Raw genomic sequence first — 20,203 nt, 5'->3', positions numbered from 1 at the left:
GATTAAGGTCTCAGGCTCTGGAAACAGACTTACTTGGCTTTGAATCCCAGCCTTAGTACTAGTTTAGTGACTTAGGATGAGTTACTTAATCCGTCTAAGTCCCAGTTTCCTCATCAGTAAATCGGGGCTAATAATTTTACTCACCTCTTAGTTGTAAGAATTAAATGAGTTAATTCATAGGAGGTACTTAAAGCAATGCTTTGCACATTATTACTATTCTTGACCTTACACAAGGGGTTGAAAGCTGGTGCTCTGACTTGGACCTAAATTTGGATCCTAGATATGTTCCATTTGGCTTACACAGATGTCAGCCCACACGTGATATTTAGAACATTTTTTTACTTAGTTGAAAATCGGCATATTTCATACAAAAATCTACATCTCTGGCTTCTCTTGAAAAATGGAAAGATCTGTTGATTGCAGGCCAGCCTTCCAGCTTGATAATATTTGCCTAGAGGCAAGTAGCTGCAGTCTCTCACTTTAGAAGTAACGTGTATACTTCAGGTTGCCACAATCTCCACCAGGCCCTAGGACCCCCTGAGTGACAGTTGCTTGTACTTTTTACTTCTATCTGGCTGGATCAATTCTTGGCATCTGCTAGGTTCTCCAGCCATCTAACATTGTAACCATTGCTTTACACTTAAACCTTGCTCATTTCTGATCACTGTGCTGTCATCGTAATTGTCTCCACCCCCCAAATAAGCTAATCTTAGACCAGGACAACTCAGTGACAACTCGCTGCTGTCCTCTCCCCACAGTGCCCTGGGCTTGCTGTACTTCATTCGGCGAGGGAAGCAGTGCCTGGATTTCACTGTCACTGTCCATTTCTTTCACCTCCTGGGCTGCTGGTTCTACAGCTCCCGTTTCCCCTCGGCGCTGACCTGGTGGCTGGTCCAAGCCGTGTGCATTGCCCTCATGGCTGTCATCGGGGAGTACCTGTGCATGCGGACGGAGCTCAAGGAGATCCCCCTCAACTCAGCCCCTAAATCCAATGTCTAGGATGGGGCCCTTTGGATACCCTGCTGGGCACTTGGCCCCCCAACACCTTGGGTTACTCAGACTTTTCCAGATGAGGGCCAGCCCAGGTCTGAGAGGAACCCTGGCAATGTGAAGTCTCTGTTGGTGTGGGAGAACTAGTGAGGCCCCATGAAGAAGGCAGGGAGCAGTCAGGATCACAGCTGCAAGAATGGTTTCTGTTTGCTGAAGCTTTCGTGTCTGAGAGGCCAGGAAGGGGACCTCTTTGAGGGTAATAACAGAATTGGAACCATGTCACTTTTGAGCCGCCATACCTGTCACCAGCCTGTTGTTTTAAAAAAGAAAAAAAATCAAGGATACGTGATTGGAGCAGATCACTCTCTTAGTTATCTGTCTTACCTCTCTGGGAGAGCTGTTACCTTCACCATCTTGCTGAACCACAGCTATTCTGTTTGGTGAAACACTTGATTTCTGGATCCACAGAAAGAGATGTAGATGCAGGTAGTAGGCTGCTGTCAGGGAGAGGACAGCAGATGGAGGCGTCAAGCACAAGGAAAATGCTCAGCCTGCGCCCCGCCACACGCATGTGCACATCCATGAACTCTTGACTAACTTTCTTTAGTTGCCTCTACTGAGTCCCCACCCTGCTGCCGGCTCTCAGTAAAGCAGGTCACAGAACCCAGAGAAGAATCCGAGCATCACTCCCAGTTTAACCCTCATAATAGAATCAAGGCCCGTTCCCAGGCACCGCAACTCCTGCTAGACCCCAGTTCTGGCAGCAGTTCCTTTTTCTAGTGGGAAGGGGTCTGATGGGTGGCCAGAGACAAGAAGTCCCACCCTCCAGCTCGGGCCGCTCTGGTAGTGCCAAGGGAGACAGGAATTTGCTGCTAAGGTTTTTCTGTGGGGTGGTGTTTTCTCTATAAGGGACTTGGAGCTGTCCTTCTTACCTGCATAAATACAGTATTTTCCATGGTCTGCCTGTACTCATTTTGTAATGCCACAGTTGGGACCGTGAGAGATCAGCTGAGCCAGGCAAGGGAGCTGTAAAGAGTGGGCCACCTTCTCCTTTCCTGGACCCCAGAGTTATTCCTCTGTTTGTTTAAAATAAATACTAAGTGCGGGGACTCTTGTGTCCAACCCCTGCACCTGCAGCCTCCTATCCTGCCCCTTGGGTAGACCAGCATGACCCTCTGGGTTCCTTTTGCACTTGCCTGTGGTTTCTGAACATGTTCCAATGGAGTGCACTGGTCTAGACCCACTTCTGCATTGAAACCATCAGAGTTCCTCTTTGGTTCCTCCAGAACCTGCCCGAGAGAGCTGTCCTTTTTCAGCTTTCAGTGTGATGGCTGCACAGAAGAGTTTTGCTGCCTCCCCAGGAAGCTTTTTTTAGCCTCATGATTTTCAGCACTGCAGAGAAGGGAGTTGAGGCTGACAGATGAAGGTTTGCGTGAACATGCCATGTGCTAGGGTGAGGCACCTAAGTAATGCACAGTGTTCCGGCCAAGCTGGGAAGAAGCAAGTTATTAATGAGACCCCAGGGTTGGCTGCAGGGCCCAAGAAGCACAGCTGGGTTGAAGTCCCCTGGGTCAGTGGATTTCTCCCGGACACCACATACCCTGAAGGCATCAGCACACCGTCAGATGGATGCTGTCTCTTGACCAGCTGTGATGGCTGTTTTTGAGTTTCTTTCTTCACCTCTTTTCACTTGAAGGGCTGGTGCCTATTCTTTTGCGTATCTTTTGTGATGATAAATCTCTCTCCCTTGAGTGTTAATTTGATTTTTTTGAGATGCCCAAAGTCAGGGGAGCACTTTTTTTTTTTTCCCCAGTAATGTAGTGACTGAGCTGAGTAACACTTGTGGGTCAAAATTATGTGACATTAATGAGATTTATATGACTTTTAACAATGAAAGCAGTTTCTAGAGGAGAGTTCCAGTGAGGACTGGGCAATGACAGTGACATAAATGTATGTTTGCCATTTTAGTAACATCTATTGAGTGCTTAATAGGCGTCTAGCACTGGCCTAAGTGCTTTACGTCTCTTTTTTCATTCAATCCTCACAACAATCCTCTGAAGTAGGAAGTACCATCGTCTGTGTGTTACAAATGAGGAAACTAAGGAACTGGCCCAGGGTTACATGTTAGGAGCTGGCAGTCAGGATTTGGGCTCCAGTAGTCATTACAAGAGCCCTGGTGGCTCAGTGGTTAAGGGTTTGGCTGCTAAGCAAAAGACTGGCAGTTCGAATCCACCAGCTGCTCCTCGGAAACCCTATGGGGGCAGTTCTGCTCTGTCCTACAGGGTTGCTATGAGTCAGAATCAACAGCACCTGTTTTTTGTTTTTTTTTTTTAGTGACATTGTAAGTTCATCCTGAAGAGGTCAGTGTTTTAGGAATGTGTGAGACCTGATTGGTTAAGGAGCCCAGAATCACCTTATACTTTCTTACCTTACTGTGTCGCTGGTTGCTGTTGAGTCGATTCCAACTCGTGGTGACCGCGTGTGTGTCAGAATGGAGCTGCTCCATAGGGTTTTCAGGACTGATCCTTTGGAAGCAGATTGTCTGGTCTGTCTCCTCAGTGCCTCTGGGTGGGTTCAAACCACCAGTCTTTCAGCTAGTAGGTTCATGTGCGCAACCATTTGGAATACCCAGGGTATTTAAAAAAAAAAAATACTGAGGATATATGGCAATTTATACACATTACAGGCTTTTGAAAAAAGCTGATAAAGCATTTCGTTAAATTTGGCCACAAGTTTCCAAGTGAAGGTAGGACTGTAGGAAATGTTTTCCTTTCTAAAGGGTAAAGGATGGTACCTAGGTTAGGAAGCTATCTCTAGTACACTTCTGAGTTGGCATATCTCTGAATTTTCTTGGGATCTGAAGTCTGCACTTCTCTTCATTCCACCCACCCCCTGAACTCGGACCGTTTGGGGAGACAAGTGGAGGCTAGTTTGCATAGCTGGTGCTCAGGAGCGCTCATAATTCCGAAGGAGGAAAGGAGAAAGCGATGTCTGACTGAGGGCATCTTTAACCCCTCGTTCTAGGCAGCCGGATGAAGGCCAGGCAGCAGGCACCAGCGGGTGAAATGGGAAGCTCCAGGTCTCCCTGGGAGGTGCACAGCTCAAATGGGCTCCCCTGGAAGCTGAGTTTCCTGGATTCCCTCAGCGACTTTTGGCCACCCCAGAGGTTGCTCAGTGGGCAGGCTTGGATTTCCCAATTACTTGCAGCCTGGTGACCACAGAGCCTCAGGGGTGTGGCCCCTGGGAACCTTGGGGCAGGGGGGCTGTGGTAGAGGCAGGGCACAGGAGAGGCCATCTGTGAAGAGGGATTTAAAAACCACTGTCTTGCTTGAGGTTTTCTGTAGCAGAGTGGTGAAAGTAGCATTGAGCCATGAGGAGTAGATGACGCTGAGAGTTTTAATACCTGTCCTGCTGCTACCTAGGCAAGTCAGTGAGAATTATAGGGGTCCAGTGCTGGAAGGCTTTAGAGAGTTGCTGTGGATTGCAGCTAAGTCATACAGCCCCCATTAATAGCTGCGAGCCTTTGGGTAAGCTACTTAACCTCCCCATACCCTTGTGTCCTCATTTATAAAATGAGGGTAATAATAGTACTTATTTTTCTGGGTTCTTGTGAGGATTCAGTGAGATGTCATGGGTAAAGCACTTAGCACAGTGCCTGGCATGTAGGAAGTGTTCCATAAATCTAAGCAGTACCATTATTAGGCCACTTCCCCATTTTACAGGGAAGAGGGGACCTTCCCTCTGCGTCTCAGCATTTTTGGTTGTTAGGGGGATATGCTTGCCTGTGATGGAGTTACAGCTACCAAGTGTTGAGCTCCTTTGTGCCAGGCGCTACAAAGTGATATATGAATATTCTCACTTTACCCAGTGAGATTCACAAAACAAAAAAGAGTTCCAACTCATGATGACCCAGTGTGTTTCAGAGTAGAACTGTGCTCCAGAGGGTTTTCAATGTCCGACTTTTTGCCTTTCTTCCAAGGCACCCCTGGTTAGTAGCCAAGCCCTTCGCCACCAATGAGATAAATAGGTACTGTTATCTTCCCCATTTTGCAGGCGAAGAAATTAAGGACTAAGAAGTGAACAACTTTCCCAGCATCACACATTTGAATAGCTAAGCCTGTCAGCCTTCAAGCCTCATACTGTTTCCACTATGGTCATGTGTGAGTGGTACATGATCCAAACAATTGGAGAGGGACCAGTCTTGTAATCCAGATGCCATTTCAGCGAAAGGTTGTGTTTGTGAATGTAAGCTCAGCTTGTTAACAAGTAGCTACTTTCCTAATGATGGACAGTTAGACAGCTGCTCATTAGTGAGGAATGGGGCCAGCACCAGGCTGGGGGCTTTGTCATGGCACAGGGCCAGCCAGGGAGGAGGCGTGGAAAAAGGCCAAACATTTGTTCAGCATCCCACAAACTGGCTTCGCCTGCATCAAGCCTAATTTGAGCCTGATTGGCTCAAAGCCCCCTGGAGTGGATATTACCCCATTTTATAAACAGATGAAGTGGGCTTAGACATTTGTTAAAGTCACTTAGATACAAGCTCAAACACTTCAAAGTTAAGTTTCCTCCCAGGTAACTGTTAGGAAGCTCTTTCTGGGGGTGGTCTCCTCTTACCTCTGAGGTCGGCAGCAGCCTTCTCAAAGTGCAGGATCTTACAGAGCCCAGAAGAGGAGTATCAGATTGAAGTGTTAAACACAGCAAGGATGGTGGGGGTGATTGTGGGTGCAGGATCTCCCAGCACAAGTGCAGGTGGGATGAGGCTGGGAGGCATGCACCGCTGGAGTGATCTTGCCTGCAGCCCTTGCTCTCTGGTGGCACCAGGATCCCAGTCTCAGCACAAAGGCTGAGAGGCCCGGTGTGCTTGATGGGCTTCTTCGTGGGTGGCAGAGCTGAGGGAGCGTTGCCAGTCTCTTCCAGGCCCATGCTTCTCAGCCCCCCACTTGGGGCTCCTAGGCAGTTGCCCATGATGAAGAAGAAGGGTCCCCCAGAAAGGGTTTGGAGTTTTGGTTGGGAGCGCTCCGCCCTGACTGCCTGCTGATAGCGCGCAGGACTTAAATCCACACCAAGGTTGATGGAGAGGAAGGTGCTCGGAAAGGAAGATCAGGAAGAGGTTGGTTAGGCAGGTTGTTGAGATTGATGATGCTCAGGCAGGGAACCAATATGGAGACTGAGAAATGGGCTGGAGTGCAAAATGAGCAGGAGGACAGCTTTAACGGAGGTTACCAAACCAAACCTGTTGGGGTCAGTGGATTCCAACTCCTAGCGACCCTGTAGGGCAGAGTAGAAGTGTCCCATAGGGTTTACAAGGAGCAGTTGGTAGATTCAAACTGCCGACCTCTTGGTTAGCAGCCGAGTTCTTAACCACTGCTGCACCAGGGCTGGAGGTTAGCAGAGAATGTGGAGGTGGCCTGGGACGCGGAGGCGGTGGAAGGAGCGAGGAGCATACCGCGGGGGCCTAGCGGCTGGCTATAGGGCCGCCCTGAGCAGTCCCCACTGGGCTCTGCGCCGGCGGGTCTGGTGCACGGTCTGTATTCTTTCTGCCCGTGCAGCCTGCGGCTGCCGGGTTACTGTGCGGAGTCCCAGGAGAAAGAGCAGTGCGAATGGGCGGGCTAAGGGGACCCCGTCCATTTTCCTCCTTCCTCCCAATCTGGGGTCCTTCTTTCATCTCCGCCCGGATTCTCTGGGGGGAGTGGGGGGACTCTGCGCCCCTCGAGGCTCGGCTGCTTTGCCAAGGGCACCCACTTCACGCAGCTGCCTCTAGGGGAGTGCGGAGAATCAGTCTTCGTTAGGAGAAAACCCGGGCATCCCCTGCTTTCCTTTTCCCCGCTTTCCCTCAGATGCAAGATGAAGATGCATGTGACGTGAGCTGCTACCTACCGGGGGTGACCTGGGCCCTCCCAGGAAGAGACGCCCCCGCGTGCCCCTGGAGGGCAAAATGGGGTCGACCGGGGCTTGGGGTTGGAGGGTGGATGTGCCATGTCACACCGGAGTGGTAAGGATGCTGTACAGAGTCCCCTCCTGACTCCGTGTTTTCCCTGGTCCGCAACCCAGGCGGGCGCTGGTGGAGGCCCAGCCAGCTCCTTCATTGACAGGCTTCGCTGCAATAAGCAGGGCCTTTCCGCACGCAGTTTTTTTTCTGCACGCAGGACAGGCTGGACACTCAGGCCGCCTGACCTGGCGGCTTTTAGGCAGGCTCTCGTTGCGCCTTTTTCCTTTGGACAATGGGGTGGGGGGCAGCGGGTTCGCAGACAGGAGACCTAGGTTAGAGTCCGGCTCCGCCACTTTCGAGGAGCTGGGTGAGTCGTTTCCTCGTCTCCTTGGCTCTTAGGGCCATTGTGAGGCGGCTGGCACCCAGGAAGCACACTACAAATGTACGTTTTCTCTGACTTCATAGAGAAGAGTGAGCCATTCAGGAGGCCAGCTCGCGAGGGAGGAGGGATGCAGTTCGCTGGCCTCTTGGTCCGGAATTCTAGGCCGACCCTGGGGCCTGGGAGTGGGGGGTGAGTGAAGGTCGAAGTGGTGAACGCACATGGGCCCTCCCCACCTCCGCCGAGGGGCTCTTTCCTCCATCCTTCCCAGCCCCAGACAAACAGGCAGCACTAGCAGGAGTAGTGTTCAGTGCCATATGGGAGATTTTATTTGTAGACTTGCGAATTTTCCCGCCCATCCCTCCCATTCAGCTGATTGCGTGATTTCCGCCCTCTGCTCGCCCCTCTGGCTCCCTTCCAGGGTCACACCACCTGCGAGCAGAGACCTCAGGGTTAGGCGCGAAGACTGCCTCCAGGGGGCGCTGCCGTTCGGGATCGGGGCGCAAGAACAAGGGCCCAAGGTGCCTGGTATGTTGGAGATGCTGGCTTTGCTAACTGGGAAGCATTTCAGCTGGATCCTAGGCATCGCCCCTTTCCTTTTCTGGGACCTCAGTTCTCCCATGGAGGGGGCTGGAATATTCTTTTTCCTTTTTTGCTAAGGAACTTTTTGTTTTGAGTAAATCTTGTTTGAAGCATGCATAAATAAAACATAAATGGAGAGCTGATTTGGTCTGAGAAGGCATGGGATGTGGCAGAGCCCTGCTTGACCCCCCACACATACACTTGAATCCACACCCACTTGATGCCCCCCACATGCACTTGACCCCCAGCACATCTGACCTCTCCCCCACACCTACACACATTTAGAAATCACTAATTCTGTTACTCTACACACATGGGGTTGTCATGAGTAGGAATCCACTCAGTGACAACTAAGAACAACAAACCTGCTTACTTAGACCTCTGACTGTGAGATTGTGAGCCATTGCAGTTGCCACCCCTTCTGAGACCTCCAGACAAGGGATGATCCACCTGGGAACCCACACTTCCATTGCCCTTCCCTTCCCAGAGCCCCAGATGGATCTTGAGAGGCCCCAGGCAAGCCAGTGCCCTGCTGTGTGGCCTTGACCAATGGCTTCCCCCCTCTTTGGGCTGCCCTCTTGGCATGAAGGTGAGACCTCCTAGCCCTGCCAGCCACAGCCCCCGAGACCCTAGGACCCTGAGCCCTCCGAGCCTGGCGCCTGCATCTCACCCTGACCCGGCAGTGTCCATCGTCATGCCCTGTATGGATGGCACATAGGCAGCTCCAGCGTTGCAGAACAGTAGCGGGTGCAGCAGCGCTTGACCAAGCGCAGGGTGGAGGACCTGCACATCACCCGGGGCCCTGGGAGGTGGATGCGTCTGGGCAGCCCCTCAAACCAGATCCACTGGTCAGCTCCATCCCGCTGCTTCACGTCACCCGTGGAAGCTTTGAGGTGGTAGGTCTTCAGGAAGACTACCTGGGGCTCTCCAGTGGTCACTTGGCTCCCCTGGGCCCCAGGGAAAATGGTCAGGCCATGACCCCTTGATGTCCTTGGAACCTCCAGCTTCACCTGCTCTTCTTTCTGGGACACTGCTTCAGGTGACCGCTTTGCTTTGTCCCTTACACCTGACCCCACCTTGAGCTTTGATTTCTTGGGCTTCATCTCCTTAGGCTCTTCTGTGGACTCTAATTTCTTGGACTCCAGCCTCTCCTTGGGGCACCCAGCCTCCTGGAGCTCTTTCTTATTTTGTTTCGCTTTATAGCAGATGTTGTTGTTTCTGGGAGGGAAAGGGGAGGCAGTCAGCAGAGCAGGACTAGAGCCCTGGTCTCCTAGTCCAGTCCTGAGACAGTTGCTATGGAGCCAGCTCGGGGGAGTCTGTTACAGCTAGAGAGGACCTGAAGAGAATGTTCTCTACTACCCAGAGCCTTGTACCTGGTGGTAGGGAATGTGATAAGTATTGGCAGAAGGGTCGAGAGGTTGGGAAGGTAAAAGGCAGCACCTAGTAGTTAGAACACCTAGGCATTTATATTGTCCGCATCTGCTACTAGGTCAGGGTTCTGCCTCTCTGGACTTCCAGTGAGAGCAAGCTAGTCCAGTGTTGTTGTTGTTGTTTTTTTTCCAAGTTGTCTTCCAAGAAGCCTTAAGAGTTCTGAGGATGGGCCTCCAATGTCCCTCTGTGGGGTGGGCACAGGATGAAAACAGGATACCTTCTCCCCAAAAACCACAACTGGGTTTTGGGGACAAATATTTGCTGCTTTAAAAAAGCTAGGAGTACCTAATAAATGTTAGCTTATTGTCCTGATCTGACATCTGAGGAAACAGCTTCAACAAGATTAAATTAATCCTCAGACCTCAGGGACTGGATCTACAGGTGAATCTCTGGGTTGTATTGACTTGAGAGGAAGAGGGGCAGGAGGAATGACCCTTCCTGCTCAGTGTCCCAGGTTGTGGTTAGTCCCATAATCAGATGATTATGACTATGGTTATGACCATGACTCTGATATCACACAGGAATGGCCTCACATCCTACCTCTGTCACTTACCAGTTTCATTAGCTGGGGCAAATCAGTTTACCTCCTGAGGCTAAACTTCCCCATTGGTAAAGTAAGGCTAATAGATAAATACCTTTCTCACAGAGCCTTTGTGAAAATTAGACCTGTTTTCTAAATTTTTTAGCTTAATGCCTGTCCCAGTGAAGATAGCATTGTCACCATTGAGTCTACGGTGGAGCCAAGGATGGGCCAAGCTTACCCAGAGGAGATGTGGAGGACCCTCGGAACTATAAGCAGTGAATTCCAACACCTTTTGGCCAGGTTATACAGTTCTTGGATCCGGGGGTTTGAGCTCTTGAGTAGCTTCAACAGGGATAAATTTTTTACCACCTACCAGGGCCGAGAAACCAGAGAAACAGAAGTTTCAACTTTCCTGGGATAACCTCTCACTCCCCACCCTGCCTCTGGCTCAGCTCAGCTCTGGGCTGGGTCTGGTGACTCCTTCTGGGTCACTCGGCCTGGGAACCAGTAGCAGCACTTCATGGGTGCTCAGGCTCCCCTCAGCTGGGGCCAAAGTAGGACATCTCACCATTTTCAGTCGATTCCGCTCAATTACTTTGCTGACAGAATGCTGTTTAATGTCATATGCTTCCTCATCTTGCACCTGAGGGACAGAGAAAGAGCTAATGTAGGAGGAAGCCCCTCAAGTGTCTCCACCATGCCTATCCATTTGGCCGAGCATGGTTTGAACAACCCTAGACTGGAGAGTTCTTTCACCTTGGTTTGGGAGCAGAAATGGGGAGACCATTCTAAGTCTCCTGACCTCCCTTCACCCCTCATCTCTTCCTTTCCGCCCAGGCTCAAAGGCCAAACACTTGGTGTGGTTTGACTCTTCATTAAGGCTACCACTAGGAGGCTCATGCCCCGGGTCCAGTTCAAAGTCCAACCTTGGAAGCCACTCTATTCTTGGGCCTCTTCTTTGCTGATGGACTCATGCTGGGGCTGTGAGCCTTCAAAGACAGAGGGAGCAAGACTGGTACCAGGCACTACCTGCGCCCTGCCCCTCTCAGTTCAGCCAGTGCTCAGGCTGGGCATCAGGATGGTGGTGCTGGAGCTCCCAGTGAGGGGAGCTGTGACATCACTGAAATATGTGACAGCAGCAGGGCTGGGTCTCCAAGGAGTATGTGTGTGGCAGGGGTGGAGGGTGGAGGGTGAGGAGGAAACTCCCATCTGTGGAGAAATCCAGTAGGTGCCAGGCAGCAGCATCTATTGTCATAACCTCTCTATGAGGTAAGAGAATTGTTCCTTCTTTTTTAATGAGGAAGCTAGGGCTCAAAGAGGTTAAATAATTTACTCAAGGCCACATAGCTGGGTAATGGTGGAGCTGGAAAACTAACCAAGGTCGGACTGTCAACCTATGAAACCAGGGTTCCCAAACTATGCTCACCTATTTAGTCATGCTTCATATGTTGACTAGGTACCTGGCACTTGTCAGGTGCTGTTATAAGTGCTGGGATTAAAAAAAGTTCTTATCCTTAGGAACTTAGAGTTTTGTGGAGGGGAAACAAAACACTTGTTTAATAATTAGCTTTCTGAAAAAAGTATGTGTGTGTATGTACATTTATATGTTTATTATAAGTTTCACTAATATACATTTATAAACAATAATAAAATATACAGTACTCTTGATTGTAAATTCTGTGTAGTTAATTGATTCTTACAGAATGCTTTACTTGATTTTTGCCTAACTCTTGTATCCATAGCCAATGTATGGGTGTAACTGATAAACGAATACAGCTACAACATGAATGTTGGTATTTTCATTTACATTAACAAGTAAGAAGAGAGTGAAACAACAAAGATGTCAAGTTTACTCATTTTTCAATAACATCGATTTATTTATTGAACTGGATCATAGTTTTAGAATACTGGAAGTGTATTTTCTTTCAGTTTTTTGTGCCATTCACCATATAACAGCTACAGATACAACACATGTAGGTTTAATCTGCATTAACATTTTCTCCATTATTTTCTTAAGTGTAGGCCAAGGGTTGGCAGATTTCTTCTGTGAAGGGCCAGATAGTAAATATGTTAGGCTTTGCAGGCCTTATGGTCTCGGCGGCAACGACTCAACTCTACTATTAAAGTGTGAAAGCAGCCATGGACAAAATATAAATGAATAGGTGTGACTGTGCTTCAATAAAACTTTATTTACAAAAAAGGTGCTGGGCTGGATTTGGCCTGCTGGTTTTGCAGAGGTTTTGCCAGATTTTGCTGACACTTGGCCTAGACAATCAACAAAACAATAAATCAAACCTGATTAGTTGCGTTTGCCTATTTCACCGCAGCCAATTTCAAGCTACCAATGTGATGTCACCGAACATGGAGCTGAAAAGAGATGCACGGTTGCACGCCGTTATATATTTCCGCCATACAGATATACAGATAAATCATCTCAAGAGAATAAATAGTAGTAAAATGTAGTAAAAAAAAAAAAAAATTAGGAAGTGATCAGCTTGAACATTTTTTACTTTTTTTTTTAATATTGTATTTATGGTGAAAATATATGCAGCAAAACTCTCTCCCATTTCAGTTTCTAGACCTAATGGTCAGTGACATTGGTTACATTCTTCACATTGTGTTAACCTTCTCGTTATTACTATTCTAGTTGTTTCACTCCCATTAATTTAAACTCCCCCCCCCGCCCCAATTTCTCAACTTTAAAATAGCTGTTGACCATTTGGTCTTGTATACTATTTTAAAAAGCAGGCAATACTCAAAGGTGATAATATTTACTTTTTGAATGAAACTATTACTTAGTTTAAAGGTGACTACTTCAGGGAATAATTTCAATTCAGGGTTTCAAGAATAACTCAGGGCCATGGTCTTAGGGACTTCTCCAGCCTCAATGGCCTGGATTCTTTGAGAATTTGAAGTTCTGCTCCACATTTTTCTCCCTATCATTACCCTTGTTTTTAAGATTATTTATTAAATTGTGACTTTATATAATTTATTTTTTAATGGTGGCCGTACTTAACAACTAGCCTGCAGATTTCCTAGAAATATAACGATTGTCTCTTGCTAACCATTGTGAGGCAGCTTCAGCAGGCCACTGTTTTGTCACCACTGTTTCGTCAGATGGAAATAAGTGCTTGGAGAAAAGTAAACAGGATAAAGAGGATAGGGAGAGCAAAGATGGGGGGTTGGTTTGGGAAAGATTCACCAACACGATGACATTTGAGCAGTGACCGGAAGGAAGCGAGAGCAGGGAGAGTGGTAGTGGTAGGAGATGAGGGCTGTGAGGGAGTTATGCTGAAGGGTTAGGAACAGATCACAGAGACTCTGTAAGGACTCTGGCTGCTCTGGAGCCCTTGTGTCTGGCTGGTTGCATTGGAATAAGCTGGAGAGTTTGTGGATAACACAGTTTCTCGGGCAGCACCCCAGTACCCCAGTAGGTCAATCTGATACCCAGTCAACTTTGGGAACCATGCCATACCATACTGCTTCTAAGTGGGAGAAGTGTACATGAGTAGGGAGTGCTTAGTGCTGTCTTTTAGGGGTGACAGACCAAGCGTAGACTGTGGAAGTCTATAATGTGGCTAATGTCCTTTATTATTAGGGTGAGAGTGGAGTGGGGAGTAAAGCTGCTGCTGTGGCCCAGGGAAGAAACCAGGGGTGATTTGGGAGGGAAGACATGGAGGATACTCCCTTTCCTTCCTGTCTACTCCAATATTCTTTGGCCTCTGTCTGCTTAGGCATTTCTTTCCTTGCTAGCATAATCTCAGCTCTTACAGCTGGTCTTTCCTGGACTCTGGCTGCTCTGAGGCCCTGTTGCCTAGTGGACTGCATCAGAATTATCTACAGCTGCTACTGAGTGCTGGGGACCCACCCTGTGCTAGGCACTGAAGATAGCAACGTTATAGGCAGAGCATACCTCCCCTCGAGAAGTTCACTGGCCCAGGGAAAGGTACCACTAAAATATCAGCTCCTCGAGGACAGGGATTTTTATGTTTTACTTATTTTAAAGCCTAGAACCATGCCTGACACATAATAGATGCTCAATAAATGTTTGTGGGAAAATGATGTAAATAGCTTATTATAAATCTGTGATTAGGTAAAACACTGATGAAAAAAATCAAAGAAGACCTAAAGAAATGGAAAGATATAACGTGTTCAACAATTGGAAAACTCAGTATTTTTAAGATGCTAGTTTTCTCCATTGTCAATTCTCTTACAGTCAAAATTCTAAAAGGATTTTTACAGAAATCAACAAGCTGATTTTAAATCTTATATGGAAAGGTAAATAAAGTAGAATAGCCAAACCAGTTTTGAAAAAGAACAACAGTAAAGTTGGAGAATTTACACTATCTGATTTCAAGTGTTACTATAAAGCTGCAGCAATCAAGACAGATTACAAGACTTACTATAAAGTAATCAAGACAGTGTGGTATTGGCAAAAGGTTAGACATATAGATCACTAAAACAGAATAGAGTCCAGAAATAGATCCACACGTATAGGGTGAATTGATTTTTGAGAAAAGTGCAAAGATAATTCAATGGGAAGAAAATACAGTCTTTTCAACAGATTATATTGAAACAATTGGCTGTCCATGGGCAAGATAAGAACCTTGATCCATACCTTACACTGTATTAAAAATTTAACTCAAAATTGAACATACACCTGAATTTAAAAACTATAAAACACCTCGAAGAGAACACAGGAATAAGTCTCTGTGACTTTGGACTAGGCAAGTATTTCTTAGATGAATTATTAATATGAGGAATGCAACAGGGAGTATGCCTACAGACTCTGCAGACATTAAAATGATACTAAGGATCTACTAGGAAGATGGTGCGGTCCCAGGCGACATTTCCTTCTGTTTTACGGAAGGTCACCACGAGTCAGCCAGCTCTGTGGCAACTGACAACAACAACAGGAACAGTCCTACACGGGTAAATGCAACAACTCGGATGAAAGTGCCCGATTCCTCAAAAAGCACAAGCTTCCCCGACTCCCTCACTGTGAAGCGGATCATCTGAATAGCCCTGTAACTGTTAATGAGACTGGATTTGCAATTAAAAAAAAAAATCTTGAAAGAGAAATCTCCAGGCCTAGGTGGTTTCACAGGAGAATTCTACCAACATTTAAAGAAGAATTAACACCAATTCTATACAATCTCTTTAAGAAAATGGAACAGGAGGGAACACTTTCCGACTTAATTTATGCGGCCAGTGTTACCTTGATACCAAAACCAGTCAGTAACAAAACAAGGTTGCAAACTTGTGGGTGTAAAGTTGTTCCTAATCTTTTATTGTCTTTTTGACGTACCTGGGGTCAGTAGCGATGGCCCCCTTTGTTTCTGAGGTTGATGGTTTGGGTCTTCTCTTTTTCCTTAACCTTGCTAGAGGTTTGTCTGTTTTATTGATCCTTTCAAAGAACCAGCTTTTTCTTCATTGATTTTCTCTATTTTCAATTTCATTGATTTTACTTTCTTTTGGGTTTATTTTGCTCTTCTGAGTCTAGTTTCTGAAGGTGGGATTTTATATTTTTGATTGGGGATGTTCCATCTTAATGTAAACATTTAGTGCTATATTTTTCCCTTTCAGCACCAATTTAGTTGTGTCCCACAAATTTTGATATGTTTTATTTTCATTCAGTTAAATGTATTTTTAAAAAATTTTCCTCGAGACTTCCACTCTGATTATTGAAACTTCCATGGATTATTTAGAAGTATGCTGTTTAATTTCTAAGTGGTTGGAAATTTTCCTATTATCTTTCTATTACTGATTTCTTGTTTGATTCCATAATGGTAAGGGAACACACTCTGTATGATTTCAGTTTTTTAAAATGTCTTGAGGTTTATTTTATCTTGGGGAATATTCCTTGGGCACTTGAAAAGAAAGTGTATATTGCTGTCATTGAGTGGAATGTTCTCTAAATGTTGATTAGGTTCTTTTGGTTGGTGATTTTGCTTTTATATATGTTTGCTGCTTTTCAGTCTAGTATTTTTATCAACTATTGAGACAGGTGTGTTAATGTCTTCAATTAGGATTCGTCTACTTCTCCTTTTCTCAATTTCTTTTTGCATCATGTATTTGGAAGATCTGTTGTTTGGTGCATACACGTTTAGGATTGCTACGTCTTCTTAATGGTTTGACTCTGTTATGTAATGTCTCCCTTTGTCTCTGGTGATTTTCTTTGCTCTGAAGTCTGTTTTACCTGGTATTAATATAGCCAACTGTGCTTTCTTTTGATTAATTTTTTTTTGGTATCTTTTTCCATCCTTTTACTTTGATTATATTTGAAGTGAGTTTCTTACAAGCAGCATGTTTTTTTAATCCATTCTGTCAGTCTCTGATTTTTAATTGATGTACACGTAATCGCCAACTTAGGATGGGGTTCTGTTCCAACAACTCTGTCAAAAGTCGGTTCAGACGTAAGTCGAATACCTCATTTATTTTAATTTTCATTGTTATTGCCTTTTATTATCAGTGTCTTTATAAATCTTATCTTTGTCTTTGGGAGTTGGAAACATTACATATAAACTTACAGATATATTTTAATATATTCATACATACATACATAAAAAAAATACAGGTCCATAAGAAAATGGACAACATTGGAATTTTGTCAGTTACGGTAATAACTCCACCTGTGGAAGGTTCTGGATCATCTGGATTATTCGTGGGAATGGGAATGGGATTTCTAGTCAGAAAATTATCGAGAGCTGCCTATATGGCCTTTTTATGTGCTGCAATATTGTGTGTAGTTCATATTACTAACAAAAAGTTATTAAAGAGAAAGACAGTCATAAGTACAGTTCATTATAGCTCACATATGCTGTAAATCGGGGACTACCCGGATTTAGATCATTTATAGTTAATGTAATTATTGATCTATTAGGCCTTAAGTCTGCCATTTTATTGTTTGCTCCCTCTGTTTTTCACTAATCTGTTTCATTTTTCCAGCATTCCTGTGGGTTACTTCAGCATTTTTTAAAATTACATTTTTATTCGTCTGTGGTGTTTTCCCTTTATATAGTTTTTTTAGTGGTTGTTTTATGTATTACATTATACATACATAGTTTGCTACAGTCTGTTGGTATCAACATTTTGCCACTTTGAGGTGTAGAAGCCTTACCTCTATTTAGGTCCCTTTACCCCCCCCCCCACCTTTTATAATGTAATTGTCTTTGAATATTTCTTCTATAAAAAACAAACAAAAAAAACCAAAACCCATACATTGAAAATCATATCAATGTTATAATTTTTGCTTGACCATAAAACATAATTTAGGAGACTCAAGAAGGAAAGGATAATTTACTATATTTATCCATATTTTTACCGTTTCCATTGTTCTTTCTACATTCCTGATGTTTCAAGTTTCCTTTTTCATTTCCTTTATGTTTCAAAACTTCCTTTAGCCATTCTTTTAGTGTAGGTCTGCTTGTGAGAAATTCTCTTAGTTTTTCCTTTATCTGAGAATGTCTTGATTTGATATTCATTCCTGAAGGACTTTTTTGCTGGGTATAGCATTCTGGGTTGACAGTCTTTTATTACTTAAAAAATGTCCAGATGAGAAATCTGCTGCAATTCAAATTGTTGTTCCCCTATAGGAAAGGCGTCATTTTTCTCTAGTTGCTTTCAAGATTCTTTCCTCGAATTTAGTTTTCAAAAGTTGAATTAAGATGTATCTTGTCATGGATTTCTTTGCTTTTATCGTGTGTGGAGTTCAATCAGCTTCTTATATCTATAGGTTTACTTCTTTCATCAAATCCAGGGAAATTTCAGCCATTATTTCTTGAACATTTTTTCGGCCCCTCTTCTCTTTCCTCTCCACTTGGGCCTCTGATAACACAAATGTTAGCTCTTTTGTAATTGTCTCACAGGAAGGGCTGGATTAAGGAATGTGAGGGCCCTAAACACTGATAATCTATGGTGCCCCCTCCCCTGTTTACTCATGTATTGGAATGGGATATGTGAGTTATATATATACATGTATATAATATGTGTGTGTCTTAGCTATCTGTCTTAGTCATCTAGCACTGCTGTAACAGAAATACCACAAGTGGATGGCTTTAACAAAGAGAAATGTATTCTCTCACTGTCTAGTAAGCTACAAGTCCAAATTCAGGGCATCAGCTCCAGGGGAAGGTTTTCTCTCTCTGTCGGCTTTGGAGAAAGGTCCTTGTCATCAATCCTCCCTTGGTCTGGGAGCATCTCAGTGCAGGAACCTCAGGGCCAAAGGATGCACTCCGCTCCCTGTGCTGCTTTCTTGGTGGTATGAAGTTCCCAACTCTGCTTGCTTCCCTTTCCTTTTTATCTCTTGAGAGATAAATAAAAGGTAGTGCAGGCCACACCCCAGGGAAACTCCCTTTACATTGGATCAGGGATGTGACCTGGTAAGGGTGGTGTTACAATCCCATGCTAACCCTTTTTAACATAAAATTACAATCACAAAATGGAGGACAAACACACAATGCTGGAAATCATGGCTCAGCCAAATTGATACACACATTTTTTGGGAGACATAATTCAATCCATGACACTATCTAAGATGTAACTTCTTTTTAAACACAACTATAATGTTAGTTGGAAACCCTGGTGGCATAGTGGTTAAGTGCTACGGCTGCTAACCAAAACGTCCGCAGTTCGAATCCACCAGGTGCTCCTTGGAAACTCTATGGGGCAGTTCTGCTCTGTTCTTTAGGGTCCCTATGAGTCAGAATCGACTTGACAGCAATGGGTCTTTTTGGGTTTATAAAGTTAGTGGCAATGGGCTTGGGTTGTTTTTGATATTAGATTAGCAATTGAATGCAAAAATGGCACATGCCATTTTAGCAGAATGAGATGAACTGGATTATAACATTTTTAGAGAATGTGAATGTCTTAGTCATCAGGTGCTACTATAACAGAAATACCACAAGTGGATGGCTATAACAAAGAGAAATTTATTTCTTCACAGTAAAATAGGCTAAAAGCCCAGATTCAGGGTGTCAGCTCCAGGGGACTGCTTTCTCTCTCTACCGGCCTTTTCGTCAATTCTCCTATGGACTAGGAGCTTCTCAGCATAGGGACCCCAGGTCTGAAGGATGTGCCCTGCTCTCAGCACAGTTTTCTTGGTGGTATGAGGTCCCCACTCTCTGCCTGCTTCTGTTTCCTTTTATCTCTTGTGAGATAAAAGGTGGTGCAGGCCACACCCCAGGGAAGCTCCCTTTACATTGGATCAGGGATGTGACCTGGGTAAGGGTGGTGTTACAATCCCATGCTTATCCTTTTTAACATAAATTACGATCACAAAATGGAGGACAACCACAGAATACTGGGAATCGTGGCCTAACCAAGTCAGCAGGTATTCTAGGGGGACACAATTCAATCCATGACAGTGGGGTACTAAGATTTTTATAGTGTACATTTTCTACAAAAAAATCCTACATATTCTGCAACAATGAAAATGAGTCAGTGAACTTAGTTGTTTCAACAATCAATATAAAATTTTTTTGATCTCCCACAATGAAAAATTAACTTTCACAAATTTTGCTTTAAATGGCTCATACTTTAATTTTGATGCTTGTTTCATAATAAATGCTATAATTATAAAAGAACAAATGAAAAGATGTCATTAAAGAAAATGATCAGAAAACAAGTGTTATAACGAATTACTATATTTTTAGATAGATCTTTCATCTCTAACATATTACAATTAAAAACATTTCTGTTCTTTGCTCTTACAAATTCTTCAATGATTTTATCACAGTTAAACTGCCAAACGACATCTACTTCCACACCTAAGAAGGATAATGAATCAAGTCTTTCTTGAATAGTATGCGGAGGGTTTTTGAGTCTTTTTCGGGATGAAAATGAATATTCTGTTGTACAGTTTGTGTTGTACAGTTAGAAATATCAGTAATGTAATTTCAACATAGGGAAAAACGTATTTTATTTTCTATTATGGAATCACACATGCCTGCATGAGTAAAATTTGTCTTCCCTGAATATGTAAACTTAGTTCTCATGTAAGAATGAAATTGTCTCACTGCTCTGTAAAGGTTTGTACATAAGTCATCGGGATAAGTCTGCACTAATTTCTTGGATGTCTTCACGCATTCTTTGTGAGGTACGTACACATTGTTTAAGTGGGAAAATCTATTTGAAAGAACTTCATACGCTTTCGCCCTTCTTTTCACGCAAGGTTCAAGTGTGTCAATGATGGCATAATATGTGGTTCCATGAAATTGATCTCTGGCACTCAATACTTTTGGAGAACTTTTGGCATTTACTTTTTTCTTTCTAAGGCTTCTGTGACAGTGAGCTGCTTGATAATCAGTATTTGGCAATATTTGTTTTGTTGTGTTTTCAACATTTAAAAAATCTTCAAGTATATAAATAC

The 20,203-nt window shown here is 44.7% G+C and overlaps 2 protein-coding genes across 4 annotated transcripts in view; one reads left to right on the top strand and one right to left on the bottom strand.

The window, feature by feature from the left end:
• SYS1 (SYS1 golgi trafficking protein) overlaps positions 1-20,203 on the top strand; it is a 39,079-nt gene that overhangs the window by 2,838 nt on the left and 16,038 nt on the right. The window contains exon 4 of one of the 3 annotated variants that reach the window (XM_049868954.1): positions 759-7,695. The exons of the other annotated variants lie outside the window; for them this stretch is intronic. Coding sequence (XP_049724911.1) covers positions 759-999 — 241 coding nt within the window. The 3' untranslated portion in view covers positions 1,000-7,695. Of the gene's footprint in view, positions 1-758; positions 7,696-20,203 lie in introns of those variants that run through there. 3 annotated transcript variants of the gene reach the window in all.
• On the bottom strand, positions 7,626-14,849 carry TP53TG5 (TP53 target 5). The gene is given in 5 exon segments (XM_049870049.1): positions 7,626-7,730; positions 8,579-9,098; positions 10,073-10,203; positions 10,403-10,477; positions 14,763-14,849. Coding segments are annotated over 5 exon segments (918 nt in total).

The sequence above is a fragment of the Elephas maximus genome, chromosome 25 (genome assembly GCF_024166365.1).
Source record: "Elephas maximus indicus isolate mEleMax1 chromosome 25, mEleMax1 primary haplotype, whole genome shotgun sequence".
In the NCBI taxonomy this organism is placed as follows: Eukaryota; Metazoa; Chordata; class Mammalia; order Proboscidea; family Elephantidae; genus Elephas; species Elephas maximus.
Note: the sequence above shows the minus strand (reverse complement) of the source record. Positions and strands in the feature narration are given on the sequence as shown.